This window comes from Setaria viridis, chromosome 2 (genome assembly GCF_005286985.2).
Source record: "Setaria viridis chromosome 2, Setaria_viridis_v4.0, whole genome shotgun sequence".
NCBI classification, from domain to species: domain Eukaryota; kingdom Viridiplantae; phylum Streptophyta; class Magnoliopsida; order Poales; family Poaceae; genus Setaria; species Setaria viridis.
In genome coordinates this window covers 45,727,368-45,750,627 of record NC_048264.2, presented here as the reverse complement: position 1 = coordinate 45,750,627, position 23,260 = coordinate 45,727,368, and the positions used below count along the sequence as shown (strand labels likewise).

The window sequence follows — 23,260 nt, the reverse complement described above, 5'->3', positions numbered from 1 at the left end:
CAGTTTGAAAGAATTTCTAACGATGACTCGCTAGAAATCCAAATCTAGAAAGGCTCCGCCCTCATAGGCTCTGCAACTTGCCACATTGGGAAGAAGCTGAAGGAACTTTTTTTCTTATCGTTGATGTCTTTGCTGCCGCCTCAATGTCACCAAGAAGAAATGAGAACCTAGACAATTCTTGGACTTAATTTACACCACAAGGCTGGGAACCATGTCCCTCTTCCATTCAGTGTCAAAATGACCCGTAGAGGAAGGGTTGGCGGCAACGACCCTGCTTTTTCTTTTGGAAAACGCCACTTCATGGCGCACTCTGCATAAGTGGATAATTTCTTTGAAGAAGGGACCGTTTTATGTTAATTTTTATGAAGAGGTGAGTGGTTTAGATGACAGTCGTAGACTCGTAGGTAACTTTGCGCTAAAAGAAATCAGATTAACCTTTAGGATTTATTCTTGCATGACTCATGCATATCAATTACACAACTAACTAAGACAGAAAGACCATAAAGCTTGAAAATAAGCCATGGAGTAATAACCTATTTTACAACCGCGTAGCTAGAGACTTCTCGTTAGTAATGGAAAGATGGTCATGGAGAGAGGCAATTTACTAAGCAGGTCACACAAAGATCATCGACCTGCAAAGCTCGTGCTTACCAGTTGCGCACAAGTAAACAATGTACACCAATGGAGCCATCACACGGCGAGCATGAGGCACCTACAACTCATCACCTTCTCCCCTACTCCCATCCCCGCACAAATCCAGCAACCATGCAAAGAGGAACACGATGCTCTCTGTCACAGCCTCACAGCCACAGAATGTTGAGATCCATCGATCGATCGTTATATATATATAAGCAGAGGCACGCGTCTACCGTGCATCGAACATCAACTAGATTTCTTGAAGAATTTATACTCTCCGTGTCCACCGGCCGAGAGCGAGCGGCCGGCCGGTCCAGCCATGGCTGCCCCGGCGCTCCAGGTGGCGCTCCTCGCCGCCGTCCTGCTGCTCCCGTTCCTGAGCGTGCCGGCGGAGGCGCAGACCAAGAAGTTCTGCCTCACCCAGTTCGCCATCGCCAGCCAGGCCTGCGCCATCCTGCCGCCCACCAGCCCCGAGCACCACCACCACGACCACGACGAGGACGAGGACGAGGACAACGACGACGACGAGGATGAGGACGAGGACAACGACGAGGACTCCGGCGGCGGCGGCGGCGGCGGCGATCGTCGTCGCGATCGCGACCAGGAAAAGATGAAGAGCGGACTCGTCAGCAAGCCCGCGTCAAAGTCGGGCAGCGTCGCCAGCAAGCCCGCGTCGTCGATGATCACCGTCGAGGCGGATGATGAGGTGGACGCCGACGACGACGCGCACCGCAACGGCACCAGCCCCTCCGTCGGGAACCACACCCGCAGCGGCGGCGGCGGCGTCCGCCGTCGCCGCCACGGGTCCAGGAGGCACCGCCGCCGCCGCCACCGCCATGGCCGTCTGCGCGACGGCGAGGACGGCGGCGACGAGGACGAGGACGGCGACGAGGACGAGGACAACGACGAGGACGAGGATAATGACGAGGATGAGGACGACGACGAGGATGAGGACGACGACGATGACGATGACGATGACGACGACGACGACGGCCACCGCGCGTACAGGGACTGCTGCCGGTGGCTCAAGGAGGTGGAGCCGGACTGCGTGTGCCAGGCGCTGCTCCGCCTGCCGTCCTTCCTCGTGAAGCCGCAGCACAAGTACACCGTCAGGGTCGGCCACAGCTGCAAGTTCATCTACAGGTGCGGCGGAACTTGAGTGAAGCTAGCCAGCTGCGGCCATGCACGCATCCATGGCGAGAGAAAGCAAGTGAGAGCGATCGAGGTCTGGCCTTTTCCCCTTGCTACATACCATACGTGTACGTACTATTCATCAAGTAATACCATCACCAAGTTTATCAGGCAAGAAAGAAAATAAGAAGGTTTGGGATTCAGGTATCGAGGCAAGAAAGAAATTATGTAATCAACAAACACTCTTATGTATTCAGGTAGTAGCTACGAGTTTGTATTAGTATTGTACGTGTTATGTACTGGCGGCCTGCTGTGGGATAGATGCTGGTGTGTCAGTTAGTGACGGGCTACAGCTGAAGTATCAAAGAAAACTCTGTACCTGGAGACAGTGTGTGTTTAATTAGTAGAGGAAATGAAAAGATTTGGCAGAAAAATAAAGCAGATGTGTACTGGTAGCATTGTGTTCAATTAGCATGCATGTTTAATTGCAAGATACATGCATGTAAGCAAGAAATGCAAAGATTGGACAAAGTTTGACTTTTCCACGTCGAACTACAATTTACAATTTAAAACGGATGAAGTCTACGGCCATCAATATAAGATGTATTCTTTTTTCGAAAAAAAATCAAACTTTGTAGTTTTTTAGAAAAAAAAATAGTCAAATTATGTATATGCCATGCTTTGAGTATAAAGTTGCATATCAATGTATGGGTTGGTTTTGATTTTACACCCATTGCCGACATATTTTAAGATAAATAAATTGTCAAATATATTTTTGAAGATTTTCTAATTCTCAAATAAGCCTTACAATTATGCATGGACTGAGCGAACAATTGCAGCCAGCAGTGATGATCCACTGGTTCTTAGCCAACCTTAAGTCCAAAGCATCAGGCAGAGAAACTGAAAACCACCATAATTAAAACCACGTATAAACACGTGTTGCACTTGCCAACCTCCAGCGTCCAGCTTAATTTCACTCACCAACATGCCTTACTACTCCTTTTAAGGTGATTGCATTGCATTCCAACACAAGTATAAATGAAAAAAAAAGTGCAGGATCAAGCTAAATGAAAAAAAAAGTGCACGATCAAACTATGCAAAAAGGCCTGGCTTTGACCCAAACGTTCCATTAAGCTTCACAACAATGAAAAGGGCAGCAAATGCAAAATACTCCTATACAAGCTGCTTACGACATTTGATAGCGTTACCAGATAAAAATCTAACCAACAATTCCTATAACTATATACTTCCATTCTAAATTATAGTTCATGTTAATTTTATTCTAAATCAAATTTGATTAAATTTGATCAAATTTATAGAAAAAAATAATATCTACAAATAACAAAGAATGAACTATCAACACATATTCCATGATGGATTCAATGAGACTAATTTGATGTTGTAGATGTTGACACCTTTTCTTTTTCTGTAAACTTAATCAAATCGAAAAAGTTTGACTTAGGACAAAGAGATTATTATGAAAAAACAAAGTGATTATACATTTGAAATATTTTGCATCATGAATATACTGATACCAATATAAGTTAATCTATCTATTTTGATCAAATTTCAAAAATCAGGCATTTTTGGAGACACTGATAGTGATGGGAACGTATCGGTTGCAAACCATCTGCCCCGTGCAACATTGGAAATCAGGCATGCAGCACCTTTTTCATGATATGCAAAAGTGGCTGGTGGGTGGGGAACTTAAACTGCAAAATAATCCCACCACTAACCTTATCTATTGGATTAACATCTTGTGGCCTTGATTCATAAGCACCTTTTCCATGATATGCAAAAGTGGCCGGCGGGTTGGGGGGGCTTAACTGCAAAATAATCCCACCACTAACCGTATCTGTTGGATTAGCTATCTTTTAACCTTGATTCATAGTTTTCAAAGTTGCACAGGTTAGATGGTTTGCAACAAATACGGTCCGACAGTGATAGCCAAAGTTATTTTCTTCCTCTCTCTCTCAAAATAAAATTACTTTATTGATCAATTAATAATAGTAGCTACATTATCCACGGGTTTGCCTAAGGGGCGGGACCCACCCGCCAGAGGCCAGACTCTACCGCTTCCCGGCCAGAGCCGACCGGATCACGCCGCGTCACATCTGTCGGTTCTGGCGCGCTCGCCGGGGAGGTGGGGGACGTTAGGTGAAAGCAAAGCGAAGCGTGCGAGCGAGCGAACTGCGAAGCGAAGCCTCCCCCCTCTCTCACCTCCTCCCTCCGTCTTCCCACCGGGAAAAAGGGGAACAAAAAATCGAACCCGCACGCAACGCAACGCAGGTCGCAGCGCGTGCTCGACGGGACGCCTCCACCCGCCTCCAGATCCGGCGTCGCATCTGCTGCCATGAGCTGCCGCGGCGGGTGCGCGTGCTAGCCAGCTAAGGGCGGAGGCGGAGGGTGAGGGAGAGGGGGGCAGGCAGATCCGGGGGCGGCAAATCTGGCAGGCGCCGCGGTGGGGCTGCGGGCGCGGGGGAGGACGGGGGGCTGGGCGGACGGCGCGGAGGGCGGGGAGGGAGGGGAGGACTGCGGCAGGCTCAGGCCCTGGCGCAGGAGGCTGCTCGCGTCCATGGCGCTCTCGTGGCCCTCGGCCGTCCGCCTCGCCGTCGCCACCGTCCTGCTCGTCGCCGTCGGCGTAGCGCTCTTCACGCTCCCCGTCGAGAAGGTGCGGCTCTATCCCCTCATCCCGTAGCGAATCGCTTCGTTTGGGATTCGGTGTCTGCCCTCTGCCGTGTTGGGGCTGGCAACCTCCTGATGTGTGCGATCATGGGATGCGCACTTGTTAATCTGCGCAGCTTAAACTACCTGTGTGGTTAGTCGTCCGGTTGCTGAAATGTAGCTTTGTTTGCCCTCTTGATTGGTTGAATCTCCCCATGCCATGGCTACCCTTAATCTGCCATGATTATAACTTGAAATTTCTGTTTCAGTGGAGCTAGTAGTTTGCTGCACCAAATGCACACTTAATGTTTCAATCTTCTGAAATGTAGTGTTGATATGGCGTGATTATAAGTTAGTAACTTACATGTTGTCATGAAGACATGGATTTACAAATTGAAATGCATTTACAGTCTAATGAGAAACTTTTAATGAGTAGTATATTCCTTCATCACATCCACTGTTGTGTGCCAGGAGCCCTGGCACACGGTAAATAGAGTACATGAATTGGGGGATAGCCATGCCAGTGATTAGTTTATTATGGGTTCATTCCTATCATATTCTGAAATCTGAATACATCCTTATTGTGTTTTCTACCACTGTCTTTTGTAAGTGTTGTGCCCAGTTATGGTATGCTAGGAGGATAGGGTTATTCAAAGTGGGACCTAGATACTGTTTCCTGTTTTAGTGTTGTATTCAATTAATACTTGCAGCCCACCTTTCTTAACCGCCTGCATCCAGTTGATATTGTTAACCGCTCTTCTAGCTTTCATCTTGATTCAGATGTTTTCTCGGTAGACAATATGCTATGGGACTGTGTGAGTTATAAGAATTTTTTTAAGAGTCGGGAGCTATAATGAATTATTCAGAGTCAGGATGTTTCCTTCATTATTGGTTCCTTTTTTCTGTGCTTGCCTTTTATAACCAAATATTGGTGGTAATCCTTAACTTTTCCTTTCTGTAGAATTCAATCCAAGTGTCATGTTCCTAGGAAATCATGTCAGTTAGTTTTTTATTTTTACTTTTACCTCATTTAGATCATAATACTGCAGTGCGGTGATATTCTATTTTCTAAGTGTAGTCCAAAGTATGGGAAGTTCTTACTTGCCTTCTCTTCGCTTTCTAGCTGCCAAAATCTCAGGAGCATGAACCTTAGAAGTTAGAATGTAGATTGTTATAAGTTTTGTATCAGATACTTATTTGTTTAAGCTTACAATGACAGATTCTAAAGGATTTTCTGGTTTGGATCAAGGGGAACTTGGGTCCATGGGGTCCTTTGGTGCTGTAAGTATCGAACTCCTTTGCTCATAATTGGATTAGATTTGCACTTGCAACCACACTTTAGCAGCATAGAGCTGAAGTATCGTGGTTCTATATTACCTCCCTTATTACTTTTTAAATTCCAACCATTCATGTTGTGTATTACTACAGGGCCCTTGCTTACATCCCTCTGACGGTCTTAGCTGTTCCAGCATCAATTCTTACAGTACGTGCAATTGCCATTTCCCCTTGTTTCGAGCCTTGCCCTTTTTTAAGAGCCTTCAGGTGTTAGATCACCTTTTTAAGTTGCTGCCATTTTATGTGCCAGCTTGGAGGGGGCTATCTTTTCGGCTTGCCTGTTGGGTTTGTTGCTGATTCCCTTGGAGCAACAATAGGTGCAACTGCCGCATTTCTTCTTGGCAGGACGGTATGTATTGTCTTTCCAACTGCATATTGCCACAGAGGGATATAAAATGCCAAGTGCTAAAGCAATTCATTGCATCTGTGTGGTCGTCCAGCTACTGTTTTCATTCATGTTATAAAGTGTGTATTGTGGTGTGCATGCCTTTTTTGTCTCGTGTTTCAACCGGAACTACATTAAAAGTAATTTGGTACAAGTTATGCACCTTATTTCTGTGAATAATTATGTCTGCTGGGTAGATCGTCATGCACTATTAAGTTCAATAATTTGCCTCTTTTAGTTATCACTGTATAGTTGCATTGTTACTTTTCCGATATATTATAATAGTTTATAATGTTGGTGCAGATTGGGAGGCCTTACGTTCTCTCCAAATGCAAAGATTACCCCAAGTTTCAAGCCGTAGCTATTGCCATCCAAAGGTCTGGCTTCAAGGTAACTTCTTGCAGTCAGTAGGTTTTAGACATTCCATTGGCTGAAAAATAACATTTGACTGATGTTCGCTATTTGGGAGTGCTATGTAACTGTATTGTGAACTTGTTTGATCATATACACAATTTCACTAAGGCTTCTAATATATGCGCAGATCGTGTTGCTACTGAGGCTTGTGCCTTTACTTCCGTTCAACATGTTGAACTACCTGTTGTCTGTCACTCCTGTTGGCATTGGAGAATACATGCTGGCTTCTTGGTTAGGAATGATGGTATGCTTCAGCTTTTTACCTTTTTACCTACTCTTTATTCGGTGGCTCATGTTGCCTTTCATCTCTAGACCACCCCAAATGATTGGGATAAAAAAAGGCTTTGTTGTTGTATTATGGCACCAGGCTACTGGCACATATTAGCTGGCTCATTGACACCTCACTTTGTAACCATCTGCTACATTGTTTACATAATTACAACTATTTGTTTGTAGCATGCTTTTGCATATGTAGTGTATTAGACTTTTCTAGCATAAATGCACTAATGCCCTTTGGTACTTCTTGTTCGGTACATTACTTCTTATTTTATTGATATATTGACACAAAACTTGCAGCTAATAATAAGATATTCTTGTAATTAGCTAAGTTGCAGCATTACATAACCTTTTTTTTTTTCATTATGAACTGATCTTAGCTCAGCAAGGCAATGTTGCAGTTCATCTTTGCTAACCATTCTTGTTTTGCAGCCAATCACCCTCGCTTTGGTATATGTTGGAACAACACTGAAAGATCTATCAGATGTGACGCATGGGTGGAGCGAGATCTCAACTACTCGATGGGTGAGTAATGATACCATTATTCTCTGCATGTTCGAGAAAGTAACGATGCATTGTTTCAGATGGCTACATTGTGCTGTGACATGTCATGCATTTGGTTTTGTGATACTAGCTCATCCGAATTTTCTGAATACAGAGTAAATAACCTTTTCATCAAGAAAGAAGAACAGATCACATTGCATTTTTCATCTATCCTGGATTCTACATGAATATAATTCATTAAATATGTTTGTTCGCATACTCTATTTGTTGTTTACGATACATAATTTAGATGGCTGAGATCTATTGATAAAGTGTGTCCATCCACGCCTGCTGCACATCTGACTTAACAAGTTGTTTCATCATTGGACCCTGGGAAATGTATGCAGTTATCTTGTTCATTTTCACTTGCACACTTAAATGAGTAACTTCATCGTGGGATGTGTGATTTGCACTTGAGGACAAACTTTTGATGGTGACTGACTGCCCTGTTCTTAAATGTTGCAATGGTATATTAATTGGTTCATTAGGCAGTATATTTAATTTTATGGGTTTGCACTGAAAGTGGATGGAAGTTGTGGAACTGTTATGTCTTGAATTCTGTCTTAGTTTTAGCGGAGACGCATGAGGAAAACATTGAGCATCAAATATGGAGAGTAGACATGTGCTACAGGAAAGAAAACTTTTATTATTATCATGTATGAACAGAGTTAGGAAAACATCTGATCACTGCAAATCAAATATTGGCTTTTAAGTTGTTCCTCGTTTGCATTCTAAAAGTTGATTCAATTTTGTGCACAACTTCCTAGTAGCTTATGCTGACACCTATTCTTGTTTCTTTTCAGATTCTGATAATATCTGGCTTTGTATTGTCTGGTAAGTGCCATTTTCTTCCCTGCAGATTTTGATAATATATGGCTTTTTTCCCCGTTGGTTATATCTAAAACTGACATTCAAATTTTTAATCAAAATCTTTGATGTCCTGAGTAAGCCAAGACATTTTTTTTACAGAAATCTTGGCTTTCTGTGCATCAGCATTGTGTAAATACAATCTTATTTTTGGGCCATTCTCCTTGTCACTGGTCCTGAACTATAGATAGTTCCAGAATTTATCTTTGATCTTAACTCGCATAAACCATGGGTCCTAGGAGATTCAAAACATACTCACTATTGATTTCCAAATCTTCATATAATTAAGTAAGGAACAGCACCGCATGCTGATTGCCGAGACTAGGGATTCCCTATATGGCCTGATTATGGATGGATGACTGATGAGATGTCATGTCGATATAGCTTCAGGCCTTGAGGAGCAGAAAAAATTGATATTTTAACTGACTTCAATTGCAATTCTAGAAGGTCTTTGGGACTAGGCAGAATGAATCTGCACTCTTAGGGTGCGTTTGGTTTGAGGGATGAAGTGGGACGGGACGGGACGATCCCACTTCGTCCCGTGTTTGGTTTGGAGACAGGTGGGACGGGAACATCCCTACGAGGGAATATACCCTCTAGATGCGGGATGCCCCCATCCCACCAAAACGAGCGGACGGGGGCATCCCACTTCGCCCCCGTCACGCGCCGTCCGTCCGCACCGGTGGAGGGGGCGAGGTTGGGCGGGGTGGAGCCGCCGGCGGAGGGGCCGGCGCGGGCGAGCACGGCCGGCGGGCGCGGAGGGGCCGGCGCGGGCGAGCACGGGCGCGGGCGAGCGCGGCCGCGGCCGGCGCAGGCGAGTAGGGCCGGCAGGCGGGGGCGAGCACAGCTGGGGCCGACGCGGGCTCGCGTGGCCGGCGCGCGCGAGCTCCCCCACGGCCCCTGAGATTCGGCGGGCGGCGGCTCGAGGCCGGCGAGGCCCGATTCACGGGCGGTGCGCCCGGGGCAAGCTCCCCCGGCGGCGCAACGGCGAGCCCAAGAACAGTGCCAAGAGTGGAACCGGGGTGGAGGAAGAAGATACCTGAGGTGGGCCCCACGAACGGTGTTAACAGAAGAAGAAAACGGTGCTCGTCCCGTCTATAGCAATCTCTTCAACCAAACAAAAAATTAGGACGGACCCATCCCATTCAACCAAACAAGAAATGGGATCATCCCATCCCGAAAAACTGGGACGGGACCGTCCCGTTCTACATTGTCTCCCAACCAAACGCACCCTTACAAATCCAGTCTTATTAATAGATGCTCCTTAAATAGCTAGATAACCAACATAGCTGCTTTCAACTCTAGGCCTTCAGTTCAGCAGCTTAGTGGATTTTATCTCGGGCTTTGCAACATTATGTGTCCAATCCCTTTTGTTTGAAGCATTTTTGAAGAATTTCTATTAAATTGCACGTTAATGTATTGCTCTTGTATTACTTTAAGTGCAAGGCTCTCCTTTATCATGTATGTACTGACTGTTTTCAATGTTGTCTTGCAGTTGTCTTGATTATCTGCGTCACAAAAGTTGCAAAATCATCTCTGGAGAAGGCATTGGCTGAGAATGGAGAGCTCGACGCTGGAACCTCACAGCTTCCTGTGGTAGCCTCTCCCTCGGATCTACAGCAACCTCTTGTAATCAAGATTGACACATCAAACGAAGATCATGAGAAGTAAAAAGTGTTCGCAAATTCAGATGTACATTCTTTGGCTGTTGAATCTGTAGCACAATATATATACCCATAGCTCTTGTTTGAGGCCAATTGGGGAGGTAAAACTGTAAAAGGGTCAAAAGCAACCCCAAAAGAGAACCAGGATGCATTTGACTGATAGGCAATAGTAATACAGTATACACTCTGTTTAAATCCACGTGCTACCTGGCGTGAAAAAGCAATTGTAGTCTTTAGCGGTTCTTTGTTCCCTGGCGTGACGAACTTTAGGTGGGCCTTGTTTACTTGTCATACCTGCGCTGTCTGAGTTAACTGGTTAAACATACATCATTGACGGGATTACGCGAATTGAGAAATTTCCAGCCGAGTACGGATGCTTCGTATAATCAGGAAAGTTTGCTGACGTGCGCTCGTACTTGTGCTGCCTTTGCTTGTGTAGTTTGGTGAGTTTGGCGCACTGCGTTGCACTTGCACCGACCCGTGTACATCTTTTCTGTCGCTACTGTGTCTGATTCGTGTTGAATAGCTAATCGACGCCACATCTTGTGTCCGAACTGTGATACTAACTAGTACAGATTGTGTCAAAGCAAATCATCGCCATACTGCCAAACGGCGCCAAGAATGCAAGAAAGATCTGCCCAAAGTCAAACCGTGTGCTAAGACATGCATTACCTGTACTTGATCAACATTTTTTTTATAAACTTAGTCAAACCTGCCTGACTTTTGCTGGGGAAGAATGCAACTGGCAGATTGGCGCGCGCGCGCGGTGGCATCCCAGTACCAGCGGCCCGGAAATCGTGAAGGCCGTCTCGTTACCTCTAAAGCCCAAGACTGCGACAACCCTTGTGAATTTGGGCTGTTGCTTTTGAGATTTTACCACATCGCTCACGCGAACATAACTCAACGTGCTGATAACCCGTCCTTCACAATTCCTCCTGCACCTCGTGGTAATCGGGGTCAGCAATTCAAACTACCAAAGCAAAAGATCTTGGATTCATAGCGTACTACATGTTGCGCTTAGCCCTTTTTTTAGCCTCTTTTTCAATAACATTTAGGGGTAGTAGTATTTTTGCACGCGCGCGCCGCAGCAGCCGCTGCCAAATGCCAACGCCTTGCAGCGGTTCCACGTCGGACGGCCTGATATGCAACCGCACAATACTTTTAAGCCCACGTCGCCGTCGTCGTCTCCCCTCGGGCTCACCGGAGTGATTTTTTATGCACCAATCCGCCGCCGGTCCGTCCTTCGCCGGCCTCGTCCCTACCGCGTACTCCAAGAACGAGGGAACATAACATCCGTCCCTCAGACAGTCAGACGCAAACACAAGAACGGAAACAACAAGGGCGCGAGGAGCGATCGTCTCCGGCCTTGTCGACCACCCTTTGTTCGCGCTGCGTGCCATGCTACCCCACTGCCGCCACCGGTGAAGGCCTGCGGCAAGGGGAGCGATGGAGATGGCGAGTGCGCGGAGGAGGGCCAATAAGGCTCAGTGCGGCGGCGGCGGCGACCAGCAGATCGCGCTGTGGGGCGCCTGCGTGCTCCTCTCCGCCCTCTCGCTGCTCGTCGCCGCCGCCTCCTCGGGGTTCGGCGCCGCGAGGCTCACCGCCCGGGAGGTCGGCGCGCTCGTCAGGGCCACCACGACCGCGACCACGACCGGCGCTGCCGCCGTCGCCACCCGCGCCGTGAACGACGGCGGCGGCAGCAGGTACTGCAGCGACGACGACGACCTGGTCCGCAGCATGTCCGTCGACGGGGAGTGGGTGCGCGACGCCGCCGCCGACCGCCGCCGCGGCGCGCTGTACGAGCCGGGGCAGTGCCCGTTCGTCGACGTGGGGTTTCGGTGCCGCGAGAACGGCCGGCCGGACGGCGAGTACGCCAAGTGGAGGTGGCGGCCGAGGCGCTGCACGCTGCCAAGTTTCGACGCCACGAGGCTGCTCGAGATCCTCCGGAACCGGCGGCTGGTGTTCGTCGGCGACTCGATCGGGCGGAACCAGTGGGAGTCCATGCTGTGCATGCTCGCCTCGGCCGTCGCCGCCGGCGAGAGCTCCAACTCCATATACGAGGAGAACGGGAGCCCCATCACCAAGCACAAGGGCTTCCTCTCCTTCCGGTTCCGTGACCACAACTGCACGGTGGAGCACTACCGGTCGCCGTACCTGGTCCGGCGCGGCCGCCCGCCGCGCCGCTCGCCGAAGCGCGTCGGCACCACGCTCCAGCTGGACGCCATGGATTCCAGGGCCGCCCGGTGGAAGGACGCGGACATCTTGGTGTTCAACACGGGCCACTGGTGGAACCAGGAAAGGCTGCAGCGATTGTGAGTATGCTGTCACGGTCTAAAATGCATCGCCTACAAATTGCGCATTTCGTTCCTATTTACTACAGAAACTGCTTAAAGAAACAGAAACATAGTTGAATAGAAACCTAAATTGTCCACGTAGTCACAAAAAATCTCTTCAAAGTTGTTCATCTACAGTCACTAAGATTTATGATCGACCTCAAATGCTAATTGTTATTGTTTATTTATAATAAAAAGGAAACTATTAACAACATAGTTAATGTTTTCAAAACTTAGCTAATCATAGGGTCACAGACTCCAAAAAGGCAATGACCGATTCATCATCAGTGTACATATAATCAAACCATAATTTTTCTGCATTGTTTCTTGAAGAAGTCTTTCTTTCGTGGAGCACCCTAATTAATAAAATCTTCCACGTCAAACTTTTTTACTGGACGACATTTCATACGTTGTTTCCTGTGTGTTGTAAAGAGGATGCTACTTCCAGGACGGCAAGAAGCTACGACTGAACATGAGCGTCGAGGACGCGTACCAAAGAGCGATGAACACACTGCAGAAATGGATCCAGAAGGAAGTGAACGCCGTAAAAACACTGGTCGTGTTCCGAACGTACTCACCGGCACACGTCAGGGTCACGGACGGTGGAGGAGGGTGTGCCGCGGAGACGCTGCCGGAGCTGAACACGTCGAGGATCGCGCTGCACCGGTGGCCGGGCGTACTGAACCCGACTTTTGACGAAGCACCGGAGAAGAAATTGCACGTGCTGAACGTCACCCTGATGACGGCGCAGAGGAGAGACGGCCATCCGTCGGTGTACAACAACGTGGTGCCATCGTCGTCGAGGACGACGGCGACGCCGGCGGGGCAGAGGGCGGACTGCAGCCACTGGTGCCTGCCCGGCGTGCCGGACGCGTGGAACGAGCTCCTCTACGCTTTGATTGTCAGGAGGTTCTCGTGATCCTAAACTAACTTGTGGCAAATGTGGGCAATTGATCTTGTGGCCAGCGATATGGTCATGCGTCTAGGATTATTAGAGCTGAGAAAAAAAAATCAATTTTTTTTCCCTGTACATACTGCAATGGTTTACGATTAGCCTGATCTCGGACTCTCTCGGTTACCTACCATTGGTGATTGGTTGGGCCACGGCATACCCTGTGATGCGGCCCAGTCGAAACAGCCCATGTATGGATGTGCAAAAGAAAAAAAAAACTCCCGAGTTCCAGTCGAACCGAGCCCGTGACGTCTCGCCTTCAGATCCTGTGCTGATCGCCCGACACAATGACTCGCAACATTCCTTCCACCGCCTCCGCCCCTCCGGCCAGGCAGGAGCCAGCGCCGCCGCTCCCCACCCCACCGGCGGCTGGCGATCCTAGCCCATTCTCGGCCTCTTGACCTCTTCTCCCGGCACAAATAGACCAGTAACAATTCAACGTCTGGACATACGTATGTAGTGGATTCGCTGGCAGGGCCATCTCCTGAATCAATGGCATTGTCGTTTCTATGCGTAGTTTTCTGAATCTTGCTGCTGAAATTAACGTTCTTGTTGGTGCAGGAAGCAGGCATCTTCTTGGGTTCATGTCGTTCTTTGGTCTCCCTCGGGTGCATCTTGACCAGTGTTTCACTTAGGTGGTGGGCAGGTGGCTGATCTGAATGTTTGGGAGCCTCTCTTGGTGAACTACTCTTCAAATTTTGCTACTTAATGTTCGGGAGGTTTGGTATGCAGTCAACAGACTACTCAACATCCAAACTCCTATTCCAACAGGGTCGCTGGTCGACTGGTGGATGCAGATACGTCTGGGTTTTAACAGGCACAAACGAAAGGGCCTCGACTCCTCTTTCATGTTGATCTCTTGGTCCATTTGGCGAGAACGGAATGACATAGTCTTTGGACGATCGATAGCGCATTCAGCTGCTCAGATCACCACGGCCATCACCGACACCCAGCAAGCACAACTCTGGATAGAAGCCGGTGCTACTCTGATGTCAGTTTTAGGATGGCCGGCTGCAGCTGAACAAGCTTCAGCACTTAGTGCTTTACCTCCCTGATGGTGCCTGTGCTCTTTTCTAAGTTGTTTTGGTTTTGCAATGTAATTTCACAACATGTAAACAACCGTGTGCGTGTGTTCGGGAAGGCCCGCGTTGTAAGATCTATGTTCATTTTTCTTCTTAATAAAAAGATACGCAGCTTTTCTGCGTATTCTAAAAAAATTTTTGCTACTTAATATTATGTCAGTGAAAAATGTTTGATTTTTAATGCTTAGTCAGCATTAGTAGCGCACTATGACGTTTCACGCTTTCAGCCGTTCCAGTGACAATTGAGAAATCCATGAGTTATCCACTAGGATTTTAAATCGTGCTTAGATTCTTTTACACATAATTCAGACTCAATGCAGTGAACTTTTTATAAGTATCTTTGTGCTTAATCGAACTTAATTGAGAAATTTTAAGGCATTATAAGATCTTTTCTCGAATATGGCATTATAAGGTCTTGTAAGGATATTACCATGAACTTGTATACCAAATTTCTTGGCAAAACTTATAGTTGTTTTACCAAATTATCTATTAGATCTTACATATTGTACATTGGAGTACTAGCTTGGCATACCCTAAATTAAAATCCTAGATCGATTTTTTTTTTTTTTGATAAAGGACCAATCCTAGATCCATTTCAACTGTCCATAGGACTGGCAATGCAGATGATACTAGAGCTTGCTGACTTATCGAAGGCTACCTTTGCAAGCTAGTGAAGTTTTATGACAATCGATTAATCACAAATATAATTATAACAACAATAAGATCTTTTTCACAACGCACAAGAATAATACATCATACATGGGATCTGGGACTCACTTTCATACCACCAACTCTAAACCTAGGAAGTCAAGTATAAAATAAACAGGACTCAGCAGCAGAGAAAATAATATCCGCATCACAACTACAACTTGTATACATGATGGCTGTTCAAAGTGTCAACTTCAACGGACGGCCAGCAGCTGTTTGGCCCTCGCCATAAGAGAGGACAAAGGCTCGCGGGCTTCCATGAGCCCTACATCGCCCAGGAAGAGGCTGTAGTTCTCGGCCTCCGAGGCTGTCTCTTCCACCATGGACAGTGCTTCCGCCATGTGGCGATCGATGAAGCAGTTGGTGTAGCGGGAGTCATGTTCCATCATGTTTATAGCTTGCTCGAGTATCACCCTCCTGATCCCGGGGCAATGAGAGCTGGGCTCCGTGTATGAGTTCAGCACGTCGACGAGCCGCATCACGAATCTGTCCTTGATATGACCGTCTTCTAGTTCTTTGGCGAAGTCTTCTGGGATCACTTTGCATATCTGCGAACTAAGGCCAATGAAAATCTCTAGTTCTGCCCCGTCTGCAATCAATGTTCTTTCTAACACCTGTAGTGAAAACATCATCAACCTTAGTCATGATCAATTGAACATTTTACCCTCAGTAATGAGTAATGACATATATAATCCACAAGCATGCTAGGGGCCACACTCTAATGCATTGCAAGCACACGCGTATCCAACTGAAGAAAAATGATAGATGGTTAAGTAAAAAAAAAAGATACAGAACTTAAAGAATCCAAGAGGTAAGAGCATATACATACAAGCCAACAGTAAATTGATCCACTTACGAACACTGAACCAATAGCTTGTATTAGTAGGTCTCACCTCTCGCAAGGCGTAAGATAGTTCTCTTTGGTCTGATTCTTCAAGCTCTTGCTGGGCATGCAGGCACATACTTCTCAACAAACTTGCTGCCACGCATCTGTACCTGTCAACACGGATTATACTTGTGAGTTCCTTAATGAATACATACCCTGTTTCCCTTAACATGGTCAGACAGTTGTTGACACTGTCCATTGCCAACATTGTCAACGCTTGCCCGGAGATCTTCCTTAGCAACCGATCATCATCTGCATTGGAGGGTTCCGGAGTGAGAAATGCATGCATCAACCTGGAAATGATCACTTGGATGCGTCCGATTGCTTGCCTTGCGTTCTCATGGACTGCAAGATTCCTAAGGATTCCTGCCACTAGCTTCCTTGACTCTGTGTTGCTCATGTTGTCTACGAGGATATATGCAAGATTTCTCAGTAGGAAGGGATGCTTAGATATCTTGTGCCGTAGCGTTATGCCGATTTCTCCATTGATGCTTGTAAGACTGTGCAGCAACTTCAATGATGACATCACTAGAACCCTCCATTGAGCGCAAGTATACATGGTGTCACTTCGACTGTAATTTGTGAATCCTATGATCTTTGAGATGAGGCCACTTGCTTTGTTGATTTCCTCACAATTGTCCTGGTCACAACTAGTAAGACTATCAAGAATTGACATACCCAGTGCAGGTAGAAGATCTTGGTCTGTCAATGGTTCCTCCTTGGGGACTGACCAAAATTTAGAAATCCGCTGCCACCATATGAGCATCAAATTGTTCTGTTCATCAATATGAACTTGCTGGAGTGAACGGTCTTGTGGCTCTAACAGACTGCTAGTGTCCAGAACTGCATCCTGTATTTCACCATGGATGACATTAGCATTCAAAATTAGATCATGTATTTCCTCTTGTTTATCATCTGTGTCCAAAAGTGGGTTTCCTCTTTTCTGTTGGTTGCCATAATCCAATAGAGCAGATACAACTTGCATAGTCCCAGGTACAGTGACAACTCGGAGGCTATTTGCAAGCTCAGCAATGACCTTTGCGGCGAATAATCTGATAGTTATGTCCCTTGGACTCGTCCAATCTAGCATATTGATTAATCTAGTGATTGTGTTTGTAGAAGTGGTGAGTTTTGAAAGGAGGTGTGTTCTGGTCAGATCTCTTTGAAGAAGGCTGTGCAGCATGCGAATCCCATAGAACTGATTCTTGGTTGAGTCCGAATTTAGGGAATCCATGGCAAAGGTGATGAGGCTGATCTTCTTTGGAGCAACCACTCCGCCTTCCATGTATTTTTCAAAGGCATATGCATAGTACAGTTTGACACATTCCACACCCCACTTACCTGCAAATCCACCTTGGCGGGCAAGGGATCTCTGAGGGATGAATGAAAAGATATCGAGCATGCAGGCTGCAATGTAGAGTGCCCCTTGGCCGAGCACCATCCCATAGAAGATATTTAGAGATGGGACAAGGTTTGTCTTGTCCTCTGGGTTTCTCTTGTCAAGATGGCCATCATCACCATAGTAAGAATGTGATCCAAGACGCAATGATGCGAGCACGACACGTATGATTGCTGCTGGAATCTGTAAGTTGCCAAATGTCACAACTACTAAAGTGTATACTTCGTATGTGATCATCACCGATCGATAGAATGGATCAGCATGCATGAATGCCAACATCACCAGCACAGCAAACATGCAGGAATTCAGAATCAGTCGACGCCAAAATACTTGTTTGCTGCCCAGAGCATGTTCTGTCAACTTGGTGATTCTTGGGTAACGTAGCCTGCTGATTGTAAGCACAAGCACTGCAAGAAACAGTAGAAGGAAAACTATCCATTTGGCCATTGTGTTTCTGAGAGTATATCCAACCACTGTGACACCCTCATAATAATATGGTATAGCCGGAGCCAGCAACATGATTGCAACCAAGGGAACACATAGCGATATAGCACGGCGTAACCGTTTAGAGAGTAGTTTTAGAGCTCCCAGGGACAAAATTTGGCCTAGTGCAGCAGGTACTATTATCATGCTAAGAGCCCAAGCTTTGAATATTTCCAAATCCCTAGTCGAATGTTTCAACGTTTGATAGCCATACCCATATGTTTTCCGGATCATGAATAGGTACAGTACAGCATTAGAAAGGCATACAATGACGGTCAGCCCATTCCATCCAAGAGGCCTAACTGCACCTCTGGTGCGGAAGAATAGCTGGTAGTCCAGTCTGTTGTTGTGGCTGAACATCCTGAAGTATACAGAGCGGATGAAATGAATTATTGTAAATGCGTGGCTACCGATGTTCAAGAATCTGAAAGCCAAGGGTGGTGTTGATGGATACCTTGCGGCTTCAAGGGAAACTATGGCTGTTGCATACCGGAAGTCCTTGGAGCTGAGCGCCGTCGGGTAACCGCCCAACAGGACGACGGTTGCCCAGGTGAACGCCAGCGTGCCGAGGGCGTTGCCCAACCTTTCAATCAGCGCGATGCAGCGGACGAAGCAGTTGAGCTGCTTCTCCGGTGTGGGCGCGGCGGTCTTGCCTTGGCCGGCGCCATGAGCAGGCATCTGGACGCAGTGCTCCGTGGTGCGGCTCTGCGCCATCCCTTGGACTCGCGTGCCAGCATTCCCATAGCCTAGGGAATTGAACAAGTGCCTCCAGCGAGTCAACTTGATAAACTTGATGCCGCACGTTTTCCTTCCTGAAACTGATCCGATTATAGACTCTTCTAAAATAACTTATATAAGGTGAACTTGAAACGAAAAGGATTGCAACGGCTTCGTGGAGCTTCATCAGCTCTAGGTCAATTCTAAACTGCAAAATTTAATTAATGATGATTGATTATCACACAAGTCAAAGCTTATCTTCGTCGGTATGTCATTGATGTGTTTTGTTTTGGCTGGCCGGTGGAATGTACCGCAAAAACTTATTAAGTGAGATGGAGACAGGAGTTGCAAGAGTGAAAAGCTTACACGTTGTCCATGATCTCCCTTTCTTTGGGAGGCGACTGAGCAAGTCTTCTTCCGATTGAATTGGTGTCGAAATGTTAAATCATGCAATCAGACCATAGAGAAGGGTGCACCGGGACCTAGTGATGCGGATGGGGATGAGATCCTGCTTCCTGGCTATGCTGGGAAGAATTCCATTCGACTTGCAGTCGCAAAGTTGGCCATGATGGCAAGTCTGTGCTTGTCTTCTCAGTCAGAAGTGTTGCGGCCATGTATTTTCTATACAAAATGTGGTTTCCTTTTTGGCTTTTGAAAATATAGATAGATAGTACCTCTTCGCCCAAGTCTTGATACACCTGTGGTCGTGTGTTTTTGAGGATCTTAACACCGCTCCAGTTACCAAAAATTATCCGGGCACGGGATGAGAAACCATTCCTGAGACTGAGAAGCTTGACCACCATGTCTCGCCCATCCTTGTTCTTTGGAAACAAACACTCTGTAGATGAGCGAGCTGGGAAAATACCCATCGTCTCGCAGTCCTGGCAAGGGTCATCACATTTCAGAAGAATGGTGTCATGGCAAGGGTCATGCACAACAGCTTTAACAAATTCTATCAATTGTGATTTCGGGCATCTTCCATGAGAGATCGTCCTCTCCCAAAAACCTTGCCTTGAATGATGAATCACTGATCTGGCATGAATGCCCCCAAATCTAATAAGAGCAAACAAGTCATGTTTCTTGAAACAGTGTGAGATCAGAAGCTTGCGTTTCAGAGAGAACAGATCAGACTAAAACTTACGATCAATATCAAACATCTCAAGGACTGGTGCAGCTTCTACGAGGACTCTCATCCATAGTAGGTTGAATTCGACAAAAATTCCATGCACTTAATCAAAAGCCAACATCGTAAAGGGCCGGCCGAGCATAATTTAATTGGTATGACGTGTTTTATGTAGGCGCGTGTATAATACCGCACATGTATACGATGTGTACGGTCATTTGAGTTTGAACACATACCTCGCTTAATAAAAATTTAAGGAAATGCTCCCTCCGTTCCAAATTGTAGGTCGTTTTGATTTTTTTAAATTATACTACAGTGTATGTCTAGATGCATCATAATATGGTTGGTTTGTCAGCTATTTGCTGGATGCTATGGAAAGCTAGAAATTTTGTGTGTTTTGATAAAAAATAGATAAAATCTCCTACTGAGATTATATGCTTAGCATCTTCTTTCATAATATATTGGGCAGGTTTCCAAAAGTAGGAAGCTAAGATGGACCACTACATTTTCATCCACACGAAGAGAGGACGGAGGAAACAGTGAAGGACCAGGCACCCTCGAATGGTAGATGCAATGGTAGATGCGTCGTCGGTAGTCTGGTCGCAGGCGATGAAGGCAAAATTTGGGATCTGTTTGCGGTCTAGCAGCTCATAATAGAGGTTGATGTCTACTGTTTAAAACTCTAGTCTCGTGTAGTCTGTTCTTCAGCTAGAAGGGCCCTGTGTGTCGTTCAGCTGGAGCTCGCTTTCGTACTTTTCAGTAGCTTCACTCTGGTTGTGTAACCTGAACCTGGAACTTGTAATTTTGTTGCTTGTGGTAATGAAATTCGAGCAAGTCTTTAGTGAAAAAATTTATTTTAAAACGACCTACAATTTGCAATTTGGAATGGGGAGCATGAGATTTTGAAACAAAAAGAAAAAACTCATTAATTTTTAGAAATTCATAACTGGTAAAGAAATAAAATGAAACAGTAAAGAGAATAAGGGTTTGTTTGGCAGATCTTCTAGAGCTGATTCTCTGCGAATCCAGCAGAAGCTCTGCCAAACAGTTTTTTTAGAGGGAAGGGATTCTCCGCTGATTCTGTGAAGTGGTTCTTTGAAATGAACTAAGAGGTTGGGAGCTGAAAAAAAATAGCTTCTCCTGATTCTACGAAGTGATTCTAGTTTAGTGATACTAATTTATGTTAAAGAATTAAAAAGAATCATTTTCAGCTACAGAATCACTTTTCTCTCTCGTAGAATCACTTCCATTTCCCAGTTTCCCCCACCTTCCCTTGCACCGTTCCTTTCTCTCTCGTCTCTCTCCTCTCGGTCTCCCTTTCCTGGCGGGGACGATTGGACGAGCGGCGGCGCGATTCGACACGTCTCCCTCGCCGGGCCCTTTGCCGGCGACGAGCACCCACCAGGTAATGCCGTCCCCTTCTCTTCCCTTCCTGCTGTGCGAAACAGAGCGCCCCAAACCCTAATGTGATTCTTTGTACTCCAGCTATTGTTGCAGAGGGCATGTTGGTAGAAATGGTTTGGTGAGATGTTAGAAAATCCTTTGCTGGTAGTTGGGGCCCTGGGCATGAGGGAAACCACCCCTTATCCCATCCTTCCCTGCTGCGGCCGCATACTTTTTTATGCACTACTGCAATATATGTGATTAAAATTCTGCAGCACTCACTATGTTTCTGATTGAAATGTGCGAGCTGTAAAATAAAACCTTGCCTACTTATAACTCCATCCCAGAGAATTTAATCATCAATGCCTTTCTTTATATTGAACTCATTTTTCATGAGAACTTCTCAAGGGCACAGTGCAAGGTGGGCTGTGAGGCAAAAAAACAATTATTCTAATAATTTGCATGCTTGTTCAGATTTTATTGTGTCCAGGTTCCATTATTGTTTTGATTCCAGTAGTTAGTTTCTGTAAGCTGTTATTAATAGTTAGGAGAAGGCCTTTATATAACCATAACTTCATAAGGAGGATAATTGTATTAGACAATAACGCTACAAAGTATGAAGGTGTAGAAAGCCTTCCCTTCCTCTGGCATCAAATGTTTGTCTTTGATGATATGGAATGAGCCCCGAAACAGCTGCACAAGGGCAAGCATCCTCCAACGTCCAACCTTTGGCTATTAACTACAGTCCATAACCGAAATCATGCTCCATAACTGTCTTGACAATTCAAATTTTAGTTAACGATGTCTCTAACAGAGTTTTGTTTTATATTCTTTCAATCTATTACTTGTGTGATGATACTGCATGCACAGTTGCATGTCTTCTGTGAAAGAATGGGTCACTCTAATTTTACCCTGAAATGCGCTAACAAGCATGTCCTTTGTTTCAGCTGAAAGTTACCAAGCCACTAAAGTTAGATGTCTTGTATCTTTTGGCAGGTACTCAGCCATGGTTTTTCTTGAGGTAGAGATGTCATGGAATGTGTTGATATCCCCTAGCCAGCTGGACCGCAAGGGCCTCCTGCTCCGCAAGGCTATCATTGTGCGTCTTCTGGAGGATGTTACCAACAAGAGGGCTTCCAAGGAGCATGGCTACTACGTTGCCGTCAATCAGCTGAAGGCAATATCTGAAGGGAAAGTGCGTGAGCTTACTGGAGACGTTCTGTTCCCAGTCACATTCACCTGCATCACACAGAAGCCTCTGAAGGGTGAGATCTTGGTTGGATATGTGGATAGGATCCTCAAGCACGGCGTGTTTCTCAAATCTGGACCTGTTGAGAGCATCTTCATGGCTGAGAAGTCGATGAGCGATTACAAGTACATTGGAGGGGAGAACCCTATGTTCATGAACGACCACTCAAAGCTGGAGAAGGACACCGCCTTGCGTTTCAAGGTCATGGGATTCCGCTGGATGGAAGCTGACCGCCAGTTTCAGCTCCTTGCTACGATGGCTGGTGACTTCCTTGGGCCACTGTGAACTGCTTCCACAGGCTAAATGTGGTTCTGATGTACATTGCTTGTTAGACGGTGGATGGATGTGTGGATCTGATGTGTTAGAGTTAACTTTGTAGTCAACAGTCTGATCTGTAGTGCTGAGACATGGCCAATTGTCCTGTGACGTTAATGCTTGAAGCTTGATGCTGATGCCAGTGCCATTGGGCCCCGTGATTTACATGCCTGTACTGTGATGAACCTGTGTTGACCATGGCTGTTCAAGTTTCTATGCTTGCTTGCAAGTATATTTTACATGGTGTTCCCTGATCTGGAGAACTGTTGAATTTGCATTTATATTGCTTCTTGATTTGCTTGGCCACAGTGTTGATGTTGAGGAGCTCCAAGGTTTCAGCATCGGGCTTTGCCCCATATTTCGCTTTTTTCAAGGTCAACCGGGGTTTTGCGCCCACCTGAATTTGTATTCAGAGCTTTTGGGAGGAAAACAAAGACGGAGGTGGAGTTTGAATACGACGTCTAATTACATGTCAGGCATCTACACCAGGTATCTGCCACATATTTCTTGGCGATAAGAGGACCAGAGAACTCCGAGAGGGGAATTAACGCTACCACAATTAACAAGCTAAAGCAATGAGGATATTGAGCAGCCAGCCGACACGAGTAAAATGACGTTTGAAAGAGCCATCTGCGTGCATCGACTTGAATAGATGCGAGACTATATCATTACCAATCAGAGCCTTGTAAGCTTGCTTGCAAGTGAAACAGTTCTG

The 23,260-nt window shown here is 46.3% G+C and overlaps 5 protein-coding genes across 6 annotated transcripts; 4 read left to right on the top strand and 1 right to left on the bottom strand.

Moving 5' to 3' along the window:
- Positions 1-787: 787 nt before the first annotated feature.
- Positions 788-2,308, top strand: LOC117842463 (uncharacterized). Its single transcript, XM_034722926.2, has one exon. It carries the CDS (start codon positions 956-958, stop codon positions 1,793-1,795), a length of 840 nt encoding a protein of 279 aa, XP_034578817.1. The 5' UTR covers positions 788-955; the 3' UTR covers positions 1,796-2,308.
- Positions 2,309-3,933: 1,625 nt separating this feature from the next.
- On the top strand, positions 3,934-10,151 carry LOC117845764 (uncharacterized). The gene is made up of 9 exons (XM_034726830.2): positions 3,934-4,438; positions 5,651-5,712; positions 5,860-5,914; positions 6,017-6,115; positions 6,455-6,541; positions 6,693-6,809; positions 7,274-7,366; positions 8,188-8,218; positions 9,747-10,151. The coding sequence occupies exons 1-9, from the start codon at positions 4,343-4,345 to the stop codon at positions 9,920-9,922; spliced, it is 816 nt and encodes a 271-aa protein (XP_034582721.1). The 5' UTR covers positions 3,934-4,342; the 3' UTR covers positions 9,923-10,151.
- Positions 10,152-10,296: 145 nt separating this feature from the next.
- On the top strand, positions 10,297-14,261 carry LOC117844493 (protein trichome birefringence-like 11). The gene is made up of 2 exons (XM_072291671.1): positions 10,297-12,227; positions 12,681-14,261. Exons 1-2 carry the CDS (start codon positions 11,362-11,364, stop codon positions 13,165-13,167), a joined length of 1,353 nt encoding a protein of 450 aa, XP_072147772.1. The 5' UTR covers positions 10,297-11,361; the 3' UTR covers positions 13,168-14,261.
- An 835-nt stretch (positions 14,262-15,096) lies between these two features.
- LOC117845728 (uncharacterized) lies at positions 15,097-18,561 on the bottom strand. The gene is made up of 3 exons (XM_034726793.1): positions 18,213-18,561; positions 15,884-18,119; positions 15,097-15,604 (listed from the first exon to the last, which is right to left on the bottom strand). Exons 1-3 carry the CDS (start codon positions 18,470-18,472, stop codon positions 15,185-15,187), a joined length of 2,916 nt encoding a protein of 971 aa, XP_034582684.1. The 5' UTR covers positions 18,473-18,561; the 3' UTR covers positions 15,097-15,184.
- Positions 18,562-20,835: 2,274 nt separating this feature from the next.
- LOC117843849 (DNA-directed RNA polymerase V subunit 7) lies at positions 20,836-22,784 on the top strand. Of its 2 annotated transcripts, XM_034724581.2 has the most exons (3): positions 20,836-21,003; positions 21,084-21,120; positions 21,978-22,784. In XM_034724581.2, the coding sequence occupies exons 2-3, from the start codon at positions 21,101-21,103 to the stop codon at positions 22,513-22,515; spliced, it is 558 nt and encodes a 185-aa protein (XP_034580472.1). In that variant the 5' UTR covers positions 20,836-21,003; positions 21,084-21,100; the 3' UTR covers positions 22,516-22,784. The 2 variants fall into 2 exon arrangements, with proteins under 2 accessions (XP_034580472.1, XP_034580473.1); XM_034724582.2 differs by lacking the exon at positions 21,084-21,120.
- The last annotated feature ends 476 nt before the right edge of the window (positions 22,785-23,260 follow it).

What these genes read in the sequence shown, in the direction of transcription:
- LOC117842463 (XM_034722926.2), top strand. Translation starts at nt 956, where the DNA reads ATGGCTGCCCCGGCGCTCCAGGTGGCGCTCCTCGCCGCCGTCCTGCTG.
- LOC117845764 (XM_034726830.2), top strand. Translation starts at nt 4,343, where the DNA reads ATGGCGCTCTCGTGGCCCTCGGCCGTCCGCCTCGCCGTCGCCACCGTC. An exon ending in TTCCAGCATCAATTCTTACA is followed by an intron (nt 5,915 to 6,016) that starts GTACGTGCAATT and finishes TTTATGTGCCAG; the next exon opens with CTTGGAGGGGGCTATCTTTT. An exon ending in TCCAAAGGTCTGGCTTCAAG is followed by an intron (nt 6,542 to 6,692) that starts GTAACTTCTTGC and finishes ATATATGCGCAG; the next exon opens with ATCGTGTTGCTACTGAGGCT.
- LOC117844493 (XM_072291671.1), top strand. Translation starts at nt 11,362, where the DNA reads ATGGAGATGGCGAGTGCGCGGAGGAGGGCCAATAAGGCTCAGTGCGGC. An exon ending in CAGGAAAGGCTGCAGCGATT is followed by an intron (nt 12,228 to 12,680) that starts GTGAGTATGCTG and finishes TGTGTTGTAAAG; the next exon opens with AGGATGCTACTTCCAGGACG.
- LOC117845728 (XM_034726793.1), bottom strand. Translation starts at nt 18,472, where the DNA reads ATGGCGCAGAGCCGCACCACGGAGCACTGCGTCCAGATGCCTGCTCAT. An exon ending in GTTTCCCTTGAAGCCGCAAG is followed by an intron (nt 18,120 to 18,212) that starts GTATCCATCAAC and finishes TGTATACTTCAG; the next exon opens with GATGTTCAGCCACAACAACA. An exon ending in TATCTTACGCCTTGCGAGAG is followed by an intron (nt 15,605 to 15,883) that starts GTGAGACCTACT and finishes TTTTCACTACAG; the next exon opens with GTGTTAGAAAGAACATTGAT.
- LOC117843849 (XM_034724581.2), top strand. Translation starts at nt 21,101, where the DNA reads ATGTTGGTAGAAATGGTTTG. An exon ending in ATGTTGGTAGAAATGGTTTG is followed by an intron (nt 21,121 to 21,977) that starts GTGAGATGTTAG and finishes ATCTTTTGGCAG; the next exon opens with GTACTCAGCCATGGTTTTTC.